This window comes from Conger conger, chromosome 5, assembly GCF_963514075.1.
Source record: "Conger conger chromosome 5, fConCon1.1, whole genome shotgun sequence".
NCBI lineage: Eukaryota > Metazoa > Chordata > Actinopteri > Anguilliformes > Congridae > Conger > Conger conger.
Genome location: NC_083764.1, coordinates 18,390,995 through 18,410,102, shown reverse-complemented (window position 1 = coordinate 18,410,102; position 19,108 = coordinate 18,390,995). Strand labels below are relative to the sequence as shown.

Below are 19,108 nucleotides of genomic sequence, written 5' to 3'. Positions count from 1 at the left end.
ACAGTAATCAGCAAAATATAATAATTTTGTGTGTGTTTTATATTACAGTTGTGAGCTGGGCCTGGACTGTTCTCGAGTTATCATAGGAGCCCACTCATTGTCCTAACACACATTCTCTCTTTAAAAACGAACTCTTTCTTGGATATAATTTCAAACACACTGAAACACACATAATCAAAAACACATTTTGAACGGAAAAAGTTGTGTACTGAACTTGAACATCGAAACCATTGCAATGAAAATTATTGTGAGATCAGTAACTCTGAACAGGGAAGACTTGTTGGCTCTGATCAGTAAATATTGAATCCAGGAAGAGGGCCAGAGATCATTTTAGAGGCTTGATTCAGAGAAGTGTGGAAGTATGGGTCTCTCATTCATAAATATTTCATCAGAAGAGCCAAAAGAGAGCTAGGCTGATTTTCTAATTCCCTCTATAATAGCTTATTTCACTGTTCACATAAAAGCTCCCTACATTGAGGGCTTGTCATTGGTGTTTGTGATGTGTGTGTATGTGTGTGTGTGTGTGTGTGTGTGTGTGTGTGTGTATGTGTTTGTGTGTATGTCTTTATACGAACATACCTGCACCCATACACAAGATACACATGAAAGGTCCCATTCAAAACTACAACAGCCATAACAAGATAATGGTGTTTTGACTTAGACTGATTATTTTCTTTCACATGCTTGGGGACTGCTGATATTTGGAGTGAACACAAACAAACCTATACCTGGTTATTAATGCCCTCATTATTGCTTGCATTTTGTCAGGGCAAAGGCTTTTTCCCAGGAATGGTATGGTTAGTACATTTTTGTGTCATTTGTAGACATTAATGAGTGCATTCAAGCCATATGTTGGGAGTTGGGACCCTTTTTGCTCTGGATTTCCATCAGATGGTCAGTTATAGCATAATTTCCTGAATACAATGGTGTCACGGAACATCAAAGTCTATTGTATCTGACGAATGGTATTCAATTTTAATGTGTGATTAAATAAAATGTTATTGACTTACTGCAACCAGAATCTAATAATCATGTATCCCAGTTTGTTCAATTGCTAGATAAGCATTAATTATGACATTTGTTTAAAAAGATAACTCAATTTATTTTGCAATATTGACCTGGGGAGTCAATGTGAGTAGGAATTCTAAGTGAGTGAGCAAGTGACCTTGTAGGTGATTACTTGAAATGCAGAAAGTACACGCACATCCTAAAAATCAGTTGAAAAATGAACAAAGTAAAAAGGAAGAGTCTTTACACTGTCGGCTCCAGTATAACATTAATTTTTTAACACCCCAAAATAAAAGCTTTGAGCATAATGACACTGTATCAGACTTCAATTTTCTTGATAAGCCTTGATTAGCTGGCCAGATAGCCAGTTTTGGAGGAATCTGACCACCGGAATTAAACCCCTGCTTTTTTGGAAAGCCTTTACTCAGTGAGTCAGGACCTTGGTTTACTGTCTCATCCAAAGGACAGGAACAAAAAACTATTTGTCTTCAAAAATAAATGTCTGATATTGTGTGCAACTTCGTTGTTGTTCAATGACCTTTGCTAGCGCGTTGCTTCAGTTGAGCAAAGAAAGGAGAATGCTAATTTCTGTTAGCTGCTCTCAGAGCCAATGCAGGCTGACCACACACATAGAACGAAGTAATTCTGAAATTATTACTATTTTAGCAGTGCCGCACCAGTAATTGTTGTTTATTGTTTTTATAAAATAGAAGAAAGTGTCCTGACAAATGGACATTCTTTGTCGTTAGTCTTCTGCTTGTTCTCCTTGAAGCCTCAGTACAGTAATTATGGTGTATTGCAGTAAATCTTTTGAACATGAAAATACAAGTAAAGGTTTTCATGATAATTCACAGCTGTCTCAAGCTCTCAGGAAAAATGAGTGAAACACAGTATGGCAGTGTACACTTTAATACAGGGTATTCTTGTTCATATCATATCATATCATATCATATCATTGTTTAGCTCTCACGCTCTCACACACATCACCCCCGTGAGATTTCTGTGAGATGATAGCATAATAAGTGTTTGCTAAACACATACAGTTATGAGTAGTTTATAGCTGGAATCACTCTATAGTTAGCAAAATGGGAGGTCTCGGAAGTATTGTTTTGGGTACATCATATGAATAGATTTGCTGGCAATATAATTGTACTTCACAGGAGCTGCTGACAGATCAGGCAGGAATCACACTTTGTAATTTGCCAAAGCACTTCTGCCTCAACCTCAAGTGAACACGATTTGGTCAAAATCAACAGTAAGACAAGGGCAAATCTAAAAAAAGAATGCTTCTCTTTTAATATCAAACCCATACAATGTTTTGAGTCTCTGTTGTCATAGACACAGTAAACCCCAAAGCGGAAAAAAAAGGAATAAAGAAAAGAAACCCATGAATTGAGGCCGTTCTGAAGTTCATGTCATTTGTCAGTGGTTTTATTGTGAGAGTGCTTCTGGTCCTCGGCGGTGACAGTGATTGGCTCCGAAGGGCTCTGTCCTCAGCGATTATTCACACTGCCTATTGTGTCACCCTGAAGACATCTTCCCAAATAACCAGAATAAAGACCTGCCAGTTTACACTTTCAACCTGCACATTTAATGCATAAGAGGGGAAATCACATTTAAAACACATACAAAACTGCCTGTGGGAAAATAAATGTATTGACATGCAACAATTTGCAATGAGGCATTTCTAGTTTCTGGTCTCTTTGTGCTGCATATTGTTGCATGGTGTCTGTTTTGAATAATATTGAGATTTTACCCAATAGCAAATTATTATGAGCCTTTATTTATACAGGGTAAGTTGGCTGAGCACACATGCTCTTTTGCAGCAATGCCCTGTTAATGTCCCCTCAAGTTGCCTAACAAATATATCACAACATTTGTCTTTAAATGTGTTTTTAGAGAAGTCACTGGATTTGCTGCTTAATTCCTTCAAGAAGACTGGATCGGACCCTGGGATCTATAATTAGGAAAATGCAGTCTCCTTTTGATTCGATTTTGGACTCTGAAGTCAAAAGGGCTTCGTAATTGGATCCAAGAGGATGATTTGTACTGTAGGGGTTAAATACTCGGCATATAATCAGGGGCCATCCCAATCTTGGGTTTCAGAAAATTACTGTTTACTCTGTGAAGGTTATGAACAGTATGGCAGTTCTGAATACCCCAAATGGCACCTTGTTTCGGTGTATGGGTGAAAGTTAAAGTTAAAGCCAGATCTGTCCTCTTTTTTGAGTGTTTATCTCTCAATCATCTGCACATATTCAGTAGGTGCACACTTTTCAACTGTTTATGGGTGATTTACCTCATCTTGGTGGATGTTAGTATATATCAGGGGCACAGAAATGACTTCACCCATATCTAAATATGCCAGCAGCACCATTGTATGTTACAGTCTCACGAGGAAAAAGCATTGAGATATTAATGAAAACATGAACAAATAATAACTTCATCCTGACAATAGGAATGTGACAGAAAACCCTCCAGTATCCAGTATACTGCTTTAAATGACTGGCCTTTTGGTGAAGGCCAACCCAAAGGTTCCCACAAAATTAATGTACTGCAACACCACAGTGACTCTGACAGCTCGCCACTGTGCTTATCTGCTGGTCTGTCTCCTCTCCTCAAAGTGCACATTGAGGGGGAAATTATTTAACAAATGAAAGTTGAAGTCCGTTGAAAATTTTGTCTTAAATAAGAAGGAACAAAATTAAACCAGGCTTCGACTCTTCTAGTGAGGCAGTCTATATATTTCTAATGTCATCTAAAGCAGTGGTAACCAACCCTGTTCCTGGAGATCTACTATCCTGGAGGTTTTCACTCTAACCCTAATAAAGCACACCTCATTCAACAGCTAGCGATCTTGTCAAGCTACTAATTAGTACAATTGAATGCGCCAAATTAGGGTTGAAATGAAAAGCTACAGATGGATGGTAGATCTCCAGGAACGGGGTTGGTTACCACTGATCTAAAGGAATGCTTTACTCGTTGTTTCTGTATTGACTTCCCACCTTGCCCCTCTGTGTATTTTACAGCTTGTTGGCTCAGTGCCTGAGAGTTTCTTGCGTATGCAGGCCAGCAGAACCTGGCACAATAACCACCAACCGCCACACAGCTCCAACCCCAAATTATTACACTGAGACTGGTTAAGACAGGGGTCACCAACCCTGATCCTGGAGATCTACTGTCCTGTTGGCTTTCACTCCAACCTCAGCAAAGCACAAGCTAAAGATCCTGTTGAGCTGCTAATTAGTAGAATCAGGTGTGCCAAATTTGGGTTGCAATGAAAACCTACAGGACAGTAGATCTCCAGGAATGGGGTTTGGTGACCACTGTGTTAAGAGGACCTTCAAGGGGAATGGCACGGAGTTGAGAAACAGACACAGCGGTAAAGCAATTAAATATCGCATAGAATTACCTTCAGCGAGATTTGGCCTGGGAACGTGGTGGGATTTTTTAACACGACCCCAGGTATGGGGAAGCCATGACAACGTTGCTTTTTTTTGTGTGGCCTGAAGCCACGTACGTGACATTCAAGGAAAAGCCTGGTGTCGTGCCAGGCAGGAAGGAACTGCCAGACCCTTCCTGCGCATTCTTGGTACAAATGCATCTGTAAGGGCCTCATTAATCCAAAACGCATGGTTAATCACGTCTAATGACTCGCCTGCATTTGCTTCCATTAGCGTCTACCATTAGTTCTGCACAATAGTCAGTCTTTATGGCAGGGAGCTGCCAGTGTTTTATGAATCCTGCTGACAGTCTCTGTGTATTTGCTGATGGTGTAACAAGATGCTGTATGCTTGCTGTGTAGTGGAAAAATCATACCGCAACAATGCAGGTTTGATGGTGACGTGTGTAGTACTGATGTTGTAGGCCGGTATAGGTTTGAATGAAAACCTGCATATTCCATAGCAGCGGTCAGCAACCTTGCTCCTGGAGACCTGTAGGTTTTCACTCCGACCATAACACAGTGCACCTCATTGAACAGCTAGAGAACTCATCAAGCTGCTAATTAGTAGAATCAGGTGGGCCAAATTCAGGTTGGAGTGAAACCTACAGGATGGTAGATCTCCAGCTACAGGGTTGGTGAGCCCTGCTCTATAGTGATAGGTTGAAATATCCCTATATAGTGATCACCTATAGTGATAGGTTGGAATGAACTCTTGGCCCTCCGTGGCATATGATTGACCACCCCTAGTTTAGACGTTACAGTAATCGCATCTCAGGGTAAGGCAAATTGCAATGTAATGAAATTGATTTTCTATAGCAATGAATCGGCTGCAGTTTATTGAATTGAATCATATGTGTGTATTGATAGTGGAGTGCACTGGCTTGCATTAAATCATGCAAACTGAGTTTGCAGTGTGAGTTCATTGATTGGAAGTGAAAGTAAGAGTGAACAAAGAGGAGACCCAGTGAGAGATGATTCATAATTTATAATGAGTGTACAGAATGTATAATGAGTAGCTTACATGCTACCCTTGTTACAGTATTTTCTCATGACTTTATTGCGATATACTGAGTATCCCATATGCGTACATATGATATAAGTCCCATATGCATATCTTTTTATTGTATTTGGGCCTGTCTTACTGGCATTATTACAAGACAAATAATTTTCCATTCTATGTGCTCAAGAGCTTAATTATATAGTTATATTTTATAGTTTATAGTTATATATATGCTCTTTCTCGTGATCTTTTGCTTTACTACAGGATAAATGCTTGAAAGTAGGCTAGTTTAATTTGCAATACAAAACACACATGTGTATACAGAATAATGTGTTGAAATAGAATAAAGAAAAGTTTGAATTCTCGAAACTGCTATCTGTCTTGCAAATACAAGCGGTTAGGAATAAATACAAATACAAATATTGTTTATTTGTTAAAAAAAATCATTTTCATGATCCTATGAGAATGGATGTAATTCTTTTGAAAGGGAAGAAAATAAAATAGCAGTTGCTCTGTTAGCTTGAACTGATTTATCTTGCCGAATGACGTATGCTACGATTGCCCAGGTAGTAGCCAACAGCGCAATCAAATCATTTAAAGCAGTGTAAGTTGAGTGACACTCGCGTTTGTGTGATTCTGTCACCTTCGTATGTCCGAGCTTTCCTGTGAGAGCACCTGGCTAATCTGAGGCATCTACAGGACGCAGGTTCCCAAAACTAACCTCCTGACCGGCTGCTGCTGTCGCACTGACGCCTATTATAGCTGTGCATTACCAGTCTGATCTTAGATACTGAGAAGGAAGCACGAAAACCGAATGTGTTATCGTGCATGTCGCTGTATTATTTATGTCGCGTTCTGTGCAGAACGGAGAACAACAGTTACAGAATGTTTATTGGACTGCTCGTTCAATGACGGGGATTAAATAAAAAATTCGACTCCGATGTTTCCCCATTTCATTATTGAATAATTTATATTTTCTTATTCCTCACTGGTGTATCTTGGTTTCATCATGTTTCATACAGATTGTAGTATAATATATTGTAAACAGTAGCTATTACAGGCTCTTGTAGCGCTTCTGTCTGCAAATACCCATCTCTGTAACAGGAGACAATATTGACACAAAAACCTGAGGCGTGTTTCAATACCTGCTGCATAGAGGCTCATTTCCACAAAATATTTTTATTGATAGTAAAAATATAACAACTTGCAACAAGCATACTGAAATGACAGGAACACGTGTAACTGCTCATAAATTCTCTGCAAATGAAATAAACCAAAATCAATCAGATGCAAAAGCCATACTGTGCGTAAGCCACTTCACAAAGGTAACAATTCCTACCGTTCATTGTGCTCTGCCCACTTGTTTGTATTAAATTCCACAGGTTTACCTCATTCACTGTAATGTAATGGGGAGATATACAGTATATCCACATGCAGCACCGGTATTCCAGTACTGTGTACGATGTAGATAACAGATTAAGGCTGTTCACACAATTTAGCCAGGAGCCTTCTATGGTTCTCATATCCTTGAGACAAACTGTTCTTGAGCAAATGTTACACTACTTAAAAGTGTAAATGACTTGTCTTCTTATAAAGAAGAGTTGCATGTTGAGTATGTATATTGAAATGAGACTCGGAATGCATTGTCCCTCCACAAAACCTAAAGGAGAATGGAACTGGCACAAAATAATGAAGATGCACTTTGGTAGAACGGCTTTGAATGGAAAAAAGACCAAAGCATAATTTATACATTCCAGAAATCCTCAGAAGGCACACTCACTTCACTTGGATGTTCCCAGAATCCCGCTGAAGCTAAATTGTTTATGTGCCTTGTGCAGCAGTTGGCTTTGAAGAGATGAAAGTAGGGAGATTGTCGCAAAAATGAACATCTCTGAAGTTGGCGGGATGAGGGGAAAAAAACGATACAATTGTGTTATTCAAGTTGAGTCTGCTTTTGGTCCGTATTCAATATTATTTGATATTTAGATGCTGTTTTGTTCGGAGGCCACCGTCGCCCTGTCATGTGACCACCCGGGGTTTTCCCATGGTTCCCGGCCCCTTGTCTTGTCTCGTTGGGCAGCCTGGGCCCTGGCAGTGCTCTCTCGCTGGGCGGGGCCGGGGCTGGCTGGGGCCGGGGCTGGCTGGTACCATCTGGCCGTGCGTGGGAAGAATCCGCACAGGGGGCAAAGGGCAGCCTGTGTGACAGGCCGCCACCTAGCCGTGCCAAGGCTGGCTCTGTTCTCACACTCCTGAGCCCAGAGTCAGTGCACACCACAATGCCACAGGAGAGAATGCTTGCGTGTGTGTGTGAGTGTGAGTGTGTATCTGTGTGTGTAACTGTGCCTGTATACGGGCCAGAACAGGGTCAAATATATAATTGTTAGATTCAAATACTTTTCTGTGCTTGATTGATCTTGCCTGGTGCAATTGAGCCAACCAAGAGGATCAGAAGATGAGGTGTGCACTTTCTGAGAGTATTTCATAGGTTCCCCTGCTGAAAAAAACAGCTGAAACTTGGTTTTGAAACAGATGGTAGCTGGTTGACCAGATCAGACCAGCTCCATACTCAACATGGTTTGACCAGCCCAAGCTATATTTTGAAATTTTGAAATTTCAAGCTGGTCATAGATTTTGCACCAGGGCCAATACACCAATAAAGAAAGTACTTGAATCCAAAATTTTGTATTTGACCAAGCTCTGGACCATGTGTGTGTGAGAGTGTGAAAGAGACAGTGTACATACATGCAAGTGCATATTATTTCAAGTACAACATCCAAGCTAATATTGCATTGTGAAGGATTTTCCACATTTTCTTTTGCATTATTATCAACATTTCCCATGCTATTATGATTCATCATAGACATGAGAATGGAGACTGAAATGGATAGGAAGGCATCTAGGATGAATAGGTTTTGAAAATTAAACTGACATTAAAGGGCTCCCAATAGATGTACATTATTTAATAATTTTTTTGAGACCAGCAAGAGGTGCAATCTTAGTTCTGTTGTCTCCGGCAGTGAGAAAAAGCAGCACATATGCTGACAAACGGGATATTACCTGTGACATATGTGACCCGTTCTATCATAATCAATCGTTAAATCGCGACGGCCAATTTCACATAAATCGATGCTTATGTAAAAAAAAAGAAAAGATTTTTTGCTGTTTTAGGCTTTCATCTTCATTTTGCAGAACAATATCTTGACTTTAATAATTTAATCTGCACGTCTTAATGCCAAATTCAGAGCACGAATATAATTATTAAGCTTTTAAACGCAAGATGTCAAAGTGAAAGTATACTGTAAGCGTGAGTTAGAGACGACCACATCCGCTGTTGGCACATTGGCAACATGTTAATGTATTTGCTTTCATGGTTTGTATGTCTTAATGTCAAGAGCAAATGTTCACAGTAAAAATATAGTTTTAAAAGTGTTTATACATAAGATAATTTATTGCCCGGCAGTTTCGTTAGTCCAGTGTATGTAATCTCCCAGCCTCACGTAACTCTCGCGACGAAACGTTGAAGCCGTGGATATCTGGAGTAGCCAGATAACTTTGGCATCGTTAGAAAGCTTACATTCTCCTCATGTTATTATTTTATAAAACTCAAAATACGTTTTGGGGTCAATACGACTCATTTTGATAGAGCAGGTCACATATGAGCAGGCAGTGATGTCACATAACACCATATACATCTTTGGCAAGTATTACTATTGAAATAAGTGCAAAGCTACGGCCAAGTCCAACTCATGTTTAACAATCATCCAAAAATAAATAATTTGCCTTACATTTAAAAATCCTCTGTGGCTTCTTACAGCTAGCTGTTAATATGATAATGGTTGCTTCCGTGATAGAGTGGTAAGGATAGGTTTTTGGTAGTGAAGCCCACACTGGTTCACAGTTATGGATGGGGTGTTTGGTAGAACAGTAAGAGAACTACGCTCTGCTCATGTGAAGCTAGCGAGGGGCCTGTGATGCCTTATTTGGGCAATGTGGATTGCAGCAGTTCGCCCGACTCTCAGAGTTGATCTGGACGGGCAACTGCAGTACCACCACACAAAAAAAAGATGTTTGGGTTCGGGATTCCGTTACCATGGTGCTGAGGATGGCAAGAGTGTGAAGGCAAAGGACATTCTACTGTGTGTATGTGTGTGTGAGAGAGAGAGTGTACGAGTGCGTGTAAAATGAGAGGAGAGCTGTGTGCGGCCAGCCAAATGGAACTAAATGGATAGGAAATAAACATCATTATTTCAGACTATCTCCCTGTTGTGTTCTATGCTGCATGACACTAAAATAAATTATATTTACAGAATTTTCTGTACTTATGCACATGTCCCCAGATTAGCATCCATTATAACATTTAATTTTCTAACTGTTTTGGTGGCATAACACAGCTTTAGGTACAGAACTAGACTAAGTCTCAGTATCTACCAGGCATTCCTCAGCATTATTCACATGCTCCAGACAGCATGCGGTCACAGCACATTCATTATTCTATTACTACCAAAATAAGATTAAAAATTATTATTTAAAACTACATAATAAGCAGACAGTTCAAACCTATAAGTTTTCTAAGCACAGTTTCCTTATATGCATCTGTTTGACCTATTGCCCGCTTACCGTGGGAATCCATGGGAATGAAAGGTCATTCCAGGTTTGCTAGCCGCTAAACAACTGCGTTTTCTGTCCAGTCCCTCGGACATGTGAAAATGAATAATTATTTCTTGCTGTTGGTGGAATGTATTTCCCAAGGAACTTTTTTCACGATGATGGAGGTGTGCTGATGAGCTGCCTGCCCTGGCAAAGGAGATAATGTTCAGAATCTCCCTGTTCCATGTTTTTGGGAATACTTACAATACACCAGCCTGTGCCTGTTGTAAAGAACGAAGAGATATAGCGAGCAAAGGAGAAGCCATCCCTGGTGTAAAATCCAGCTATGACCAGCTTCAAATGACCAGCTACCAGCTGTTTCAAAACATAGCTTTAGCTGGTCAAACCATGTTGAGTATGGAGCTTGTCTGAACTGGTCAACCAGCTGCCGGCTGTTTCAAAACCTAGCTTGAGCTGTTTCTTTCCCCAGGGAACTCTAGTCCTCCTCCTCTTCTTCCTTTTTTATGTCCATTCACCATCAATGTTCTCGAGTTCACCCTACACTGTTTCCACAGTGGAGAAGACGGCTACACATAGTCCTGCAGACTGTACCCAGCCCTGCCCTCCTGTGGAGGAGGCTGTAGCACACCGCTGCTGTACGGCTGCTCCTGGTGTAGCTGCTCCTGCTGCCGCTGCTCCTGCTGGAGCTGGTCCTGGGGAGGAGGCTCCTGCCTCGGCTGCTCTTGGAGAAGAGGCGGGCGGTGCGGGGGGAGCTGCTGCTGAAGGAGCTTGTTGGGTGGGCACAGGAGCAGTTCCTGGGGCCCCTCTCTCTTCCCTGGGCAGGACGTGCAGAAGATGGAGCCCCCAGCGAACAGGAACCCGGCGGACACGAAGGCCACGTACACGGCCCCGCCCGGCTCGAACTTGCTGCTCTCCGGCACGCTGGAGTCCAGGAAGCTGGCGATGACCTCGTTGGTGAACCAGGACGCGGGCACCAGGCAGAGGAGGCCGGAGAGGAGGAAGCAGGCCCCGCTGGCTACCGCCGTGCGCCCCTTGGCCTGCCTCCCACCCCCCCAGCGGGTGCACTTGAGCCCCAGGGAGGCCAGGCAGAGCCCCAGGCAGGCCAGCACACAGGAGAGGACCATGGTGGTGCGGGCCGTCTGCAGGTAGGCCGGGAGGGACAGCACCGAGTACTTCAGGGTGCAGCTGAACATGCCGGTGCTGTACCAGGTGCAGTCCATCCACAGGCCCTGCATCTGCGAGATGGCGGTGATGATGTTGGTGCCCACGTCGGCGCTCACTTTCCAGTTGGGCAGCAGGGTGGCCACCGTCGCCCCGAAGACGCCCAGCAGGGCCAGAACGAAGGCGAGGATCTGCATGCCGGCAGACGCCATTCCCGTTCCTACGCCAGCCCCCCGCCGCCCCTTGCCCTGTCCGCCCCCCTCCTCCTCCTCTTTGACCTTCGGCTCACCTCCCACCGGCTAGCCTTTTTTCCGTGTCCCCCGGGCGCTCCAGCGAGCTACCTGACGGCCGATAACTCCTGCGGGGGACAAGGAGAACAGCATGAACGGCCGAGTGTGACGGTCAGGCAGACGACAGGCGAAACGGGGATGGCCCCCAGGAAAAGGTCTCTTTTTTCCTTGTTGTTTTTTAACCCAACATTTTCGGTCCAGCTTCGTTCTGACCGTACACCCTGGCTTCACTGTCGGACTGCTGTAGAAGAGGAATGAGTTTTGGGGTTTTGTGAGGCTTAGCGTATGTGTTTAAGCCGCAGAGCTCTCTGGCGGAAGGGGGGCGGGGGGAAGGGGGTGGCTAGGCAGTCTGTTCTGTCACACTTCGCTTCACATTAACATCTGCAGGTAACTGCCTCTGCGGAAGTGCTCCATCACCCACCATTTAGACACATACAAGCTTTTCCTAATCTCATTGCCACCCCCCCAACCACCTCCGTTATCAAGGAAACATATGATATTCACCCTGCCAATACAGTCGCGTTCCCTAATGCACAAACGAGGGACAAGCCAATAGTTAAAGTAACACAAAAGCTTTCAGGTACAGTGAAGCCTTACCTTCGGGTGGTGTACGGAGGGCAATGCCGTCAGTCAGGTTGCATTGATTTCTAAACGCGAACGCACACAAATACACAAAGGGAAACAGAGAGTGTCAGGATTCAGGATGTAGCACACACAGATCCATCCATACCATCCATTTCCTTAGCAACAGTGCATTAGACTGGAAGTCACGGCGGCTGAGGCTTACACCCGCCAGCTCGGGGATGGAGAGAGAGAGAGGGGTTTATCTCCTCGGCACTGAAGGCGAAAGGCACCACACGTCCCTATCCCACCTGCAGCTGCTGCTTCTGTAGCTCACAAGCTCGCTAATATTGCATTTGTTCCGCCAATAAAACTTTCCTCACAAATGGATGAATATTACCTAATTAACTCGGCTTTTATTCCCAGATAATTTGCTGAGGGTAAACAGAGAGCCGGCCCCCCTGCTGTTCTCGTGAGCTGCACCGCAGAACGTAGTGTGCCAACCTCCAAGAACTCCTTCTCCTCCAGCTTCGCACATTGCGGACAGGTTAAAAGGTAGCGTTGGTGACGACATGGCCTATAACAGGAAATGATACCGATAGGGCTGGGAAACTATTGCCGGGGAATTTATTTTGAAGTCAGTGACAAGCAATATAACAACATAGCTTAGCTTCCGAACCTTTAGGTGATTCACGTCTTATCATGCACTCCATGAGCTAGACCTGAGGTAGCCGCCACGCCGCTGTTCGATAGCAGTCTTTCTGACCAGGAGGGTGGTTGGAATCTCGTCGACAAGCTAAAAGCGTGACCGCCACCTCCTTCAGCCTTCACAGTCTCCCTGGAACCCCGCTCCAACCACCTCAGCACCCCCTCTGCATTGAGAGAGGAGAGAGGAGGAGCGAGGCCATGGCCCTGACTCATGAATGACAATAGGAAGCGAATCGGGGAAGGAAAAGCTGACGTGAGGAAAATGTCCCATCAGACCCAGAGCGAGCCCAATCCACTGCCTGGCAACTGCAGACCCATTACTGGCTCAGTGATGGAAGCACCTACCCCCTCACCCCCAATGGATTTTGAATGCCCTATAAATGTACCAACCCATAGATATAAATACCGCCATCATGATTAGCAAGGATCTAGCCTCTCATTAGGGGATAGATCTCGGCCCTAATTAAATCCCTGCCCTTGAGGCAAATCGCTTCCACTATCTTGTTTGACCAGAAAAATACTGCACAATGCCATGTTTTATAGGTGAAAGCAACCTGACAGGCGATATGCAGTACAATAGATTAATAGGTTGCTGGCCTTCAGAGTGACACGTAACAGATCTTTGCTGCAGCTTTTTTTGCGTTGTGCGTGCGTGTGTTCCTGTGGGTATTGACACGCTTGTACATGCGCGCCTTTGCACGTGTGTGTGATTCTGCAATAATGGGATGATGATGAAGTGGATTAATAATGCAGTTAACGTGTACTGAGAGAGTGACAATGTGTGAGGCTGTGATGTGAAAGGAGGTGACAGGATATTTTACGAGCACTCTTTACTCTCTCACCCATGAACGGACACAAAGCCTTTCCAGCTCCCAAAGGAAGCATTTTTATGTGCACTTTCTGTGATTTTTTTGCACTTTACGTGAATGCACTTTTGCATGTATTTTTAGGGCAGATGTTTATGTCGGCTGGCTGGCTTGGAGAAAAGTGCCAACTGTCATTCGCCTGTAAAGGTTTTCCTGTGTAAAAGGGAAATGCTAGCTTTCAAATATGATTCATACACTGTGAGGTGTGGATGGTGAGAGTTAACATTTAGCATTTACCCATGGTCTTATATCACACCTGTAAATATTAAAATTATGTCGCGAGATTGTGACAGCACAATAAATTGCACATTTTATCCTTTGTGTTGATCCATCGGCTCCATCAAAATGAACTGAATGCTACAAATATCCTTTTGACACCATGAATCTATTAATCCGTTGACCATTTACCAAACATTGTCCAAATGCGTCATTGACGCTTTGATTGTTAGAGAGGCACTATTAAAACATGGCCAGTCACAGAAAAGAGTAGGCAAATACCAATACTAATCAGCTCTCAGCTTATTGTACTCAAATATAAAATGGAGTCAGAATGGAATTTCACTGGTTATCTTTCTCATCCACTTGTCTGTGTGGTGAAGACAGTCAACAATTCTTCAGTCAGAAGAAAAAATCTTCCCTGGTCCAAACCAACCTACACCCCTCCCCACCCCCCCACCCACTCCCATTTCAGCACAGCCCTGTGTCATGAGATTAGACGAGTGAATTGGGGGCACATTTTGCCCGGGGCGTATTTTCGGGAGCGTGGGAAGGGAGATGCTACTTTAGTACAAGCACTCCTGGAGTGGCTCCGGCTACTTCTTCTCAGTGCCTGTTCTGCACAGCTGGGATCATGTAGGCCACCATTGTAGGTGTTGTCGTGAATCCATTCATACCCCTCGAGAGACTCTCGGCAGTGCTTTACATAATATTTATTATGCGGTTTAACTGTATCTTGTGTTCACTGCCCATTACGATGAAGCTACTGTATGATGCACAAAGGTATCGTCCATGTATGATTTACAATCTTGGCTAATTGCTGCTCAACGTGTGCGTGTGTGTGTTTGTATGTGTGTCATTTGATCTACAATATGAAAAGGTGGACAACAAAGATTATGGTGAACTTGCTCTCATTGACATTTAAAGCCCCGATTACTCATATAGATAGGTACTGTAGTTTCCCTTCACTGTAAATGAGGTCTTCACAGAGGTGATCCTTATTAGCTCTAGAAGAAGACGGACAGGTCGCTACCAAGGGAATTAATGGGCACAATTAATATGCAAGTCTGAAAGTCTGGAGTTTTCAGAAGATGTTTGAAGTCTTTCTTACTTCTCAAAATAGGATTAAAATAAACCAGATATCTGAAGAATTTTTATTAGTTGGAATAAAAATGCTTATATAACCAGGCAATTTAGAGCCTGTTTCATCTGGAACTCATTAGCGGTAATGTTGTGCTTGTTGTTCTCTCTTTAAAGGTATGTTCACACAAGACTTAATTTCATGCCTACCACCAGTTATAGTGTAAGACTTATAGAGAAACTGAGACTTAGGAATAATTGCGTCAGGAGCAATTTCATCAAGTCTCAATAAGATACATACACAGAATGTACAATTTATATTTGACAGATCCTGGATGAAACACCAGTCCTCAATTTTTAAAATCATTATTCAATGTCTCTGGAATAATCTCAATGGAACTGAAAAGAAAGGAGAAATTTGCCATACTTTTTATTGTGTATTAATTTCTGTTATGTTCATTTTATTTATAAGATGTATTTATGTATTCTAAAATGTTTTATTTTCTTTATGCATAATAGTTGAAAATGTCATACTAACATGTATACGCATGCACTAATGGACGAGAAAATAATGCTGCAAGCAAGCAGAACTACATCATATTCGTTAGTAAATAACTGCTTTGAAGTTCTTGTTGTCTGCCTGGGGTGAATGCAGCCTTTTTAAAAGCAAAGAAAGAAAATTGCATATTTTAAGATGGTGAAAAAATGAATGTGTTAAAGGTGAATGATTCAACGTTATATAGGCTAGGTTTGGGGAGCTGGATAAATGGCATATCTGAAGTGAGTTACAGCAACGTATCACGTGAAACACTGTTCCAGCCAGTAATGAATCAGAACGTTACGCGCTTCATACAACCCCTCGGCTAGAACAGCGCCTGGACTGAGAGGCTGGACGCTTCAGCTAAGCTCTTAAATCATCAAATGCGTGAGAATATAAATGACCTTATTACTCCCGGTGGATAGGAATGAAAAGCATTCTTTACTGTTGCCTGTCAATAGTAGAGGGTACTCGGCTCTTTTAGTAGTATATTTGAAAAGAGTGCTTGCTTCGACAATAGAAATGGAAAAAGAAATAAAAAGAAGAGGAACCGTCCACGCGCAGGTTTCGAAGAGCGATTGATGGCAAAATGGATTTTTAACGCAAGCGTGTTCCGATGCGATTGATGTGATTGCATTCTGTCTTATAGGTCCTGTCACGGTTATTCTTTTATGCCCATTTTTTACGGTAATATCCATTGCGCCGAAAGGCTATCCAGTGTTCCGATAACAGGTTCCCTTTAGCCGACGGATTCCAGTCATCCATGCGTGGTCAGGGAAGCGCGTGCCCTGACACTACAGTAGCGCTACAGCCTCTTACTGGCATCATAAATCCTACACCGCAGCAACACCAGTAAAGCAGTGAAAGTACAGATCAACACAAAAGGCAAGTGCTCTGGACATTAGATTTACCTGCATATAGAATGTATTCTAGTGATGTTTCACTGATATTCATTGCACTGCTAGATTAGGGCTGGAATGAGCAACCGTAAACGTACCACACAAGTCATGACCCATGAACCTCTAGTTCAGTATTGAGTGCTCCTGTTGGCTAATTACACCACATACCACTGCTGTCCCAAATCCCAACATGACAAATTAAAACAGCGCAATTCAGCATTTCACAAACACATACGCACACATAAATATTACTTGCTGTAGGGCTTGCTCTACCCCATGGCACCTACCTGAGTACTGTCTGGCCCACGTCCCTCTATCCCACTGTGTGTTGCTGGGAGATGCTGCAGCCGGGACAGAAACTCTCTCCTCCTCCTCCTCCTTCTTCCCTCTGTGTGTGTGTATGAGAGAGAGAGTGTGAGAGTGGGAGAGAGAGAGAGAGCCCATGTGTAATGTGTGTACTTGTGTGTGCATAAGTGTGCGTCTGTGTGGAGAGCCAGTGCCGGTCTGTCTTCCATGAGCAGGCAGGGCTAAGAATGCAGGCGTGATACCTACCAGGTGACCGCAGGTCGAACACGGCCAGCTCCCCGGGCATGAGACCCGGTGGATGAGTGTTTCTCTGAGCTGCGTGGCGGCCAGTCTCCGCTGTAGGTCTGCGCTCCGGAGATCCTGGCAGCCGAGCGCAGATGGAGAGACAGCTGTGGAGCTCCTGTTTTGTGTTGTGCGGACCCTTTTGTTGCGTGCAAATCCCTTTATTACCCAAAGTGAAAAGGAGGGAGAGGTGGAGGAGGAGGAGGAGGAGGAGGCGAAGGCTGTGAGGGGAGTCTCAGTGGCAGGCGGTGAGGGGGTCTGTGAGTGGAGTGGAGTGGAGTGGAGGGGGGGGGGGGAACTAGGCTCAGCTGGGTTTGGCACAATTATTACTTCAACAGTTTGTCAGATTAGCCTAGCACTGAAGGTGGAGGGAGGGTGGGTGGCAGAATGGAAACAGGAGCCAGTGTTCATGCAGAGGAAGGAAACCAGGCCTGGCTATCTGCGCCCAGCCCAAGGCATTGTACTCCAGAAGCCCCACAGCGTTTGGGGTCCTCCATGCACTCAGATGCTGTATTATTGAAGAGCTGCAATATAGTGCTGTTCACTGTTTCACTGTATTGTTGTAGTGCTGTTCGACTGTTTCTCTGCACTGCTGGAATGCTGTTTGGCTGTTTCTCTGTACTGTAGTGTTGTTTGGCTGTTTCTCTGTTCATCTGTCTGTAGTTTTGTAATGCTGTCATGCTGTTCCCCTGTAGGGCCGTGTTTATTCTTGTGTTGCTGTACTGTAGGGTAACCTCCAGAGGGGCACTACAGAGGGGTAATATCTGTTGTGTGAGTGCGTGGTCTTGCTCACACTTCGCCCGTGGCAGCCAGATAAGAACACAAGGCTTGTTTGCCGGTGCTTCTGTACGAGGGGGGCTGCCTTTATGGTCCTTGCAGACTGGTTACTGTGGCAACCAGAACTGGCTTGCCATCACATGTTGCGTCACAGTTTTTTTTCCTGAAAATCCACTTAGCCCCGTCCCACATACTGCCTTAACCACCTGCTGACGTTTTCCTGCGCTGTGCGTCGGTCTTTGTCAGTCTGTGAGAATTTAGATGTGTGTTTTGTACCCTTTGTTCAAGGGTGTACGTGTTCTTTTTTTTGGGGGTGGATGGGGCTGTACAATATGTGATTTTCAGTTGTGTGGGTACACACGTTTGTCTCTGGGCACTTCTTTATTTTGGCGTACATGCGTGTTTGTATTCATGTATGGGTCTAAGTGTTCAGGCTTTTCCCGACTGGGCTCAGTCCAGCAGGCCTCCATGTCATACACGTACAATGAGTATTATGACTAGCACATGCTCACTGGTTCTGTAGAAAGGGCTGCAGACTATTGATTCATTGGCACTTGTCCTCCACACACATCATTATTTTCTTTGTGTTTCAAGTAGTAACCTTCAGTATGGCCCCACAGCCCTCAATGACACACACACACACACACACACACACACACACACATGCGCATAAATAACATGATTTCCCAGATGACAATAAGGACTCGGGGGAAAAACAGCAATTATGACTCATACTAGAGAGAAGTACCAGAGAGAAAGAAACAACTTGTGCCACTGCAGTGCAGCTACATTACCACTGTGAGAATCACTGCAGTGGCTACATTACCACTGTGCGAATAACTGCAGTGGCTACATTACCACTGTGAGAATCACTCCAGTGCAGCGACATTACCACTGTGAGAATCACTGCAGTGCAGCTACATTACCACTGTGAGAATCCAGAGGAAATCTCCAGAACAAGAGGCATAAAGCCTCACACACTGCAAACACCAGAAAGTAGCAATTATATTAATCTACTTTAGCCCATTTGGTTCATATTGAGACTTAAAATCATATTTCTTTCATATTTTGCTAAACAAGATGAAAATATTGCCAATAAGAAAAGACAGTTTCACTTTCATTTCATTTGAAGAAGAAAATTTCATGTGTCAAGCATACGTACATCTCAAGGTTTGCCAACGGAATAAGAAAATGTAAATTGTTAAGTAAACATGAACTAATATTTTCTACTTTTCTAAATATTGTCTCACTACAAGACTTCTTATTAAGGCAAGGTTTTTTTGCAGTGCACAGCATGAAATCGCAGCCTGGGCAATGTTAACCTGCTGCCCGCTGTGCTCAGGGTCTCGGGTGTTCAGGTGTG

The 19,108-nt window shown here is 43.5% G+C and overlaps 1 protein-coding gene across 1 annotated transcript; it reads right to left on the bottom strand.

The window, feature by feature from the left end:
• Positions 1-10,627: 10,627 nt before the first annotated feature.
• LOC133128307 (claudin-20) lies at positions 10,628-11,434 on the bottom strand. Its single transcript, XM_061241697.1, has 2 exons — positions 10,845-11,434; positions 10,628-10,772 (listed from the first exon to the last, which is right to left on the bottom strand). Exons 1-2 carry the CDS (start codon positions 11,432-11,434, stop codon positions 10,628-10,630), a joined length of 735 nt encoding a protein of 244 aa, XP_061097681.1.
• Positions 11,435-19,108: the final 7,674 nt, after the last annotated feature.

Excerpts from the sequence above, each read along its gene's own strand:
- LOC133128307 (XM_061241697.1), bottom strand. The coding sequence starts at position 11,434 with ATGGCGTCTGCCGGCATGCAGATCCTCGCCTTCGTTCTGGCCCTGCTG. Across the intron at positions 10,773-10,844 it reads GGGCCCCAGGAACTGCTCCT|GCAGGAGCCTCCTCCCCAGG; the intron begins GTGCCCACCCAA and ends AGAGCAGCCGAG.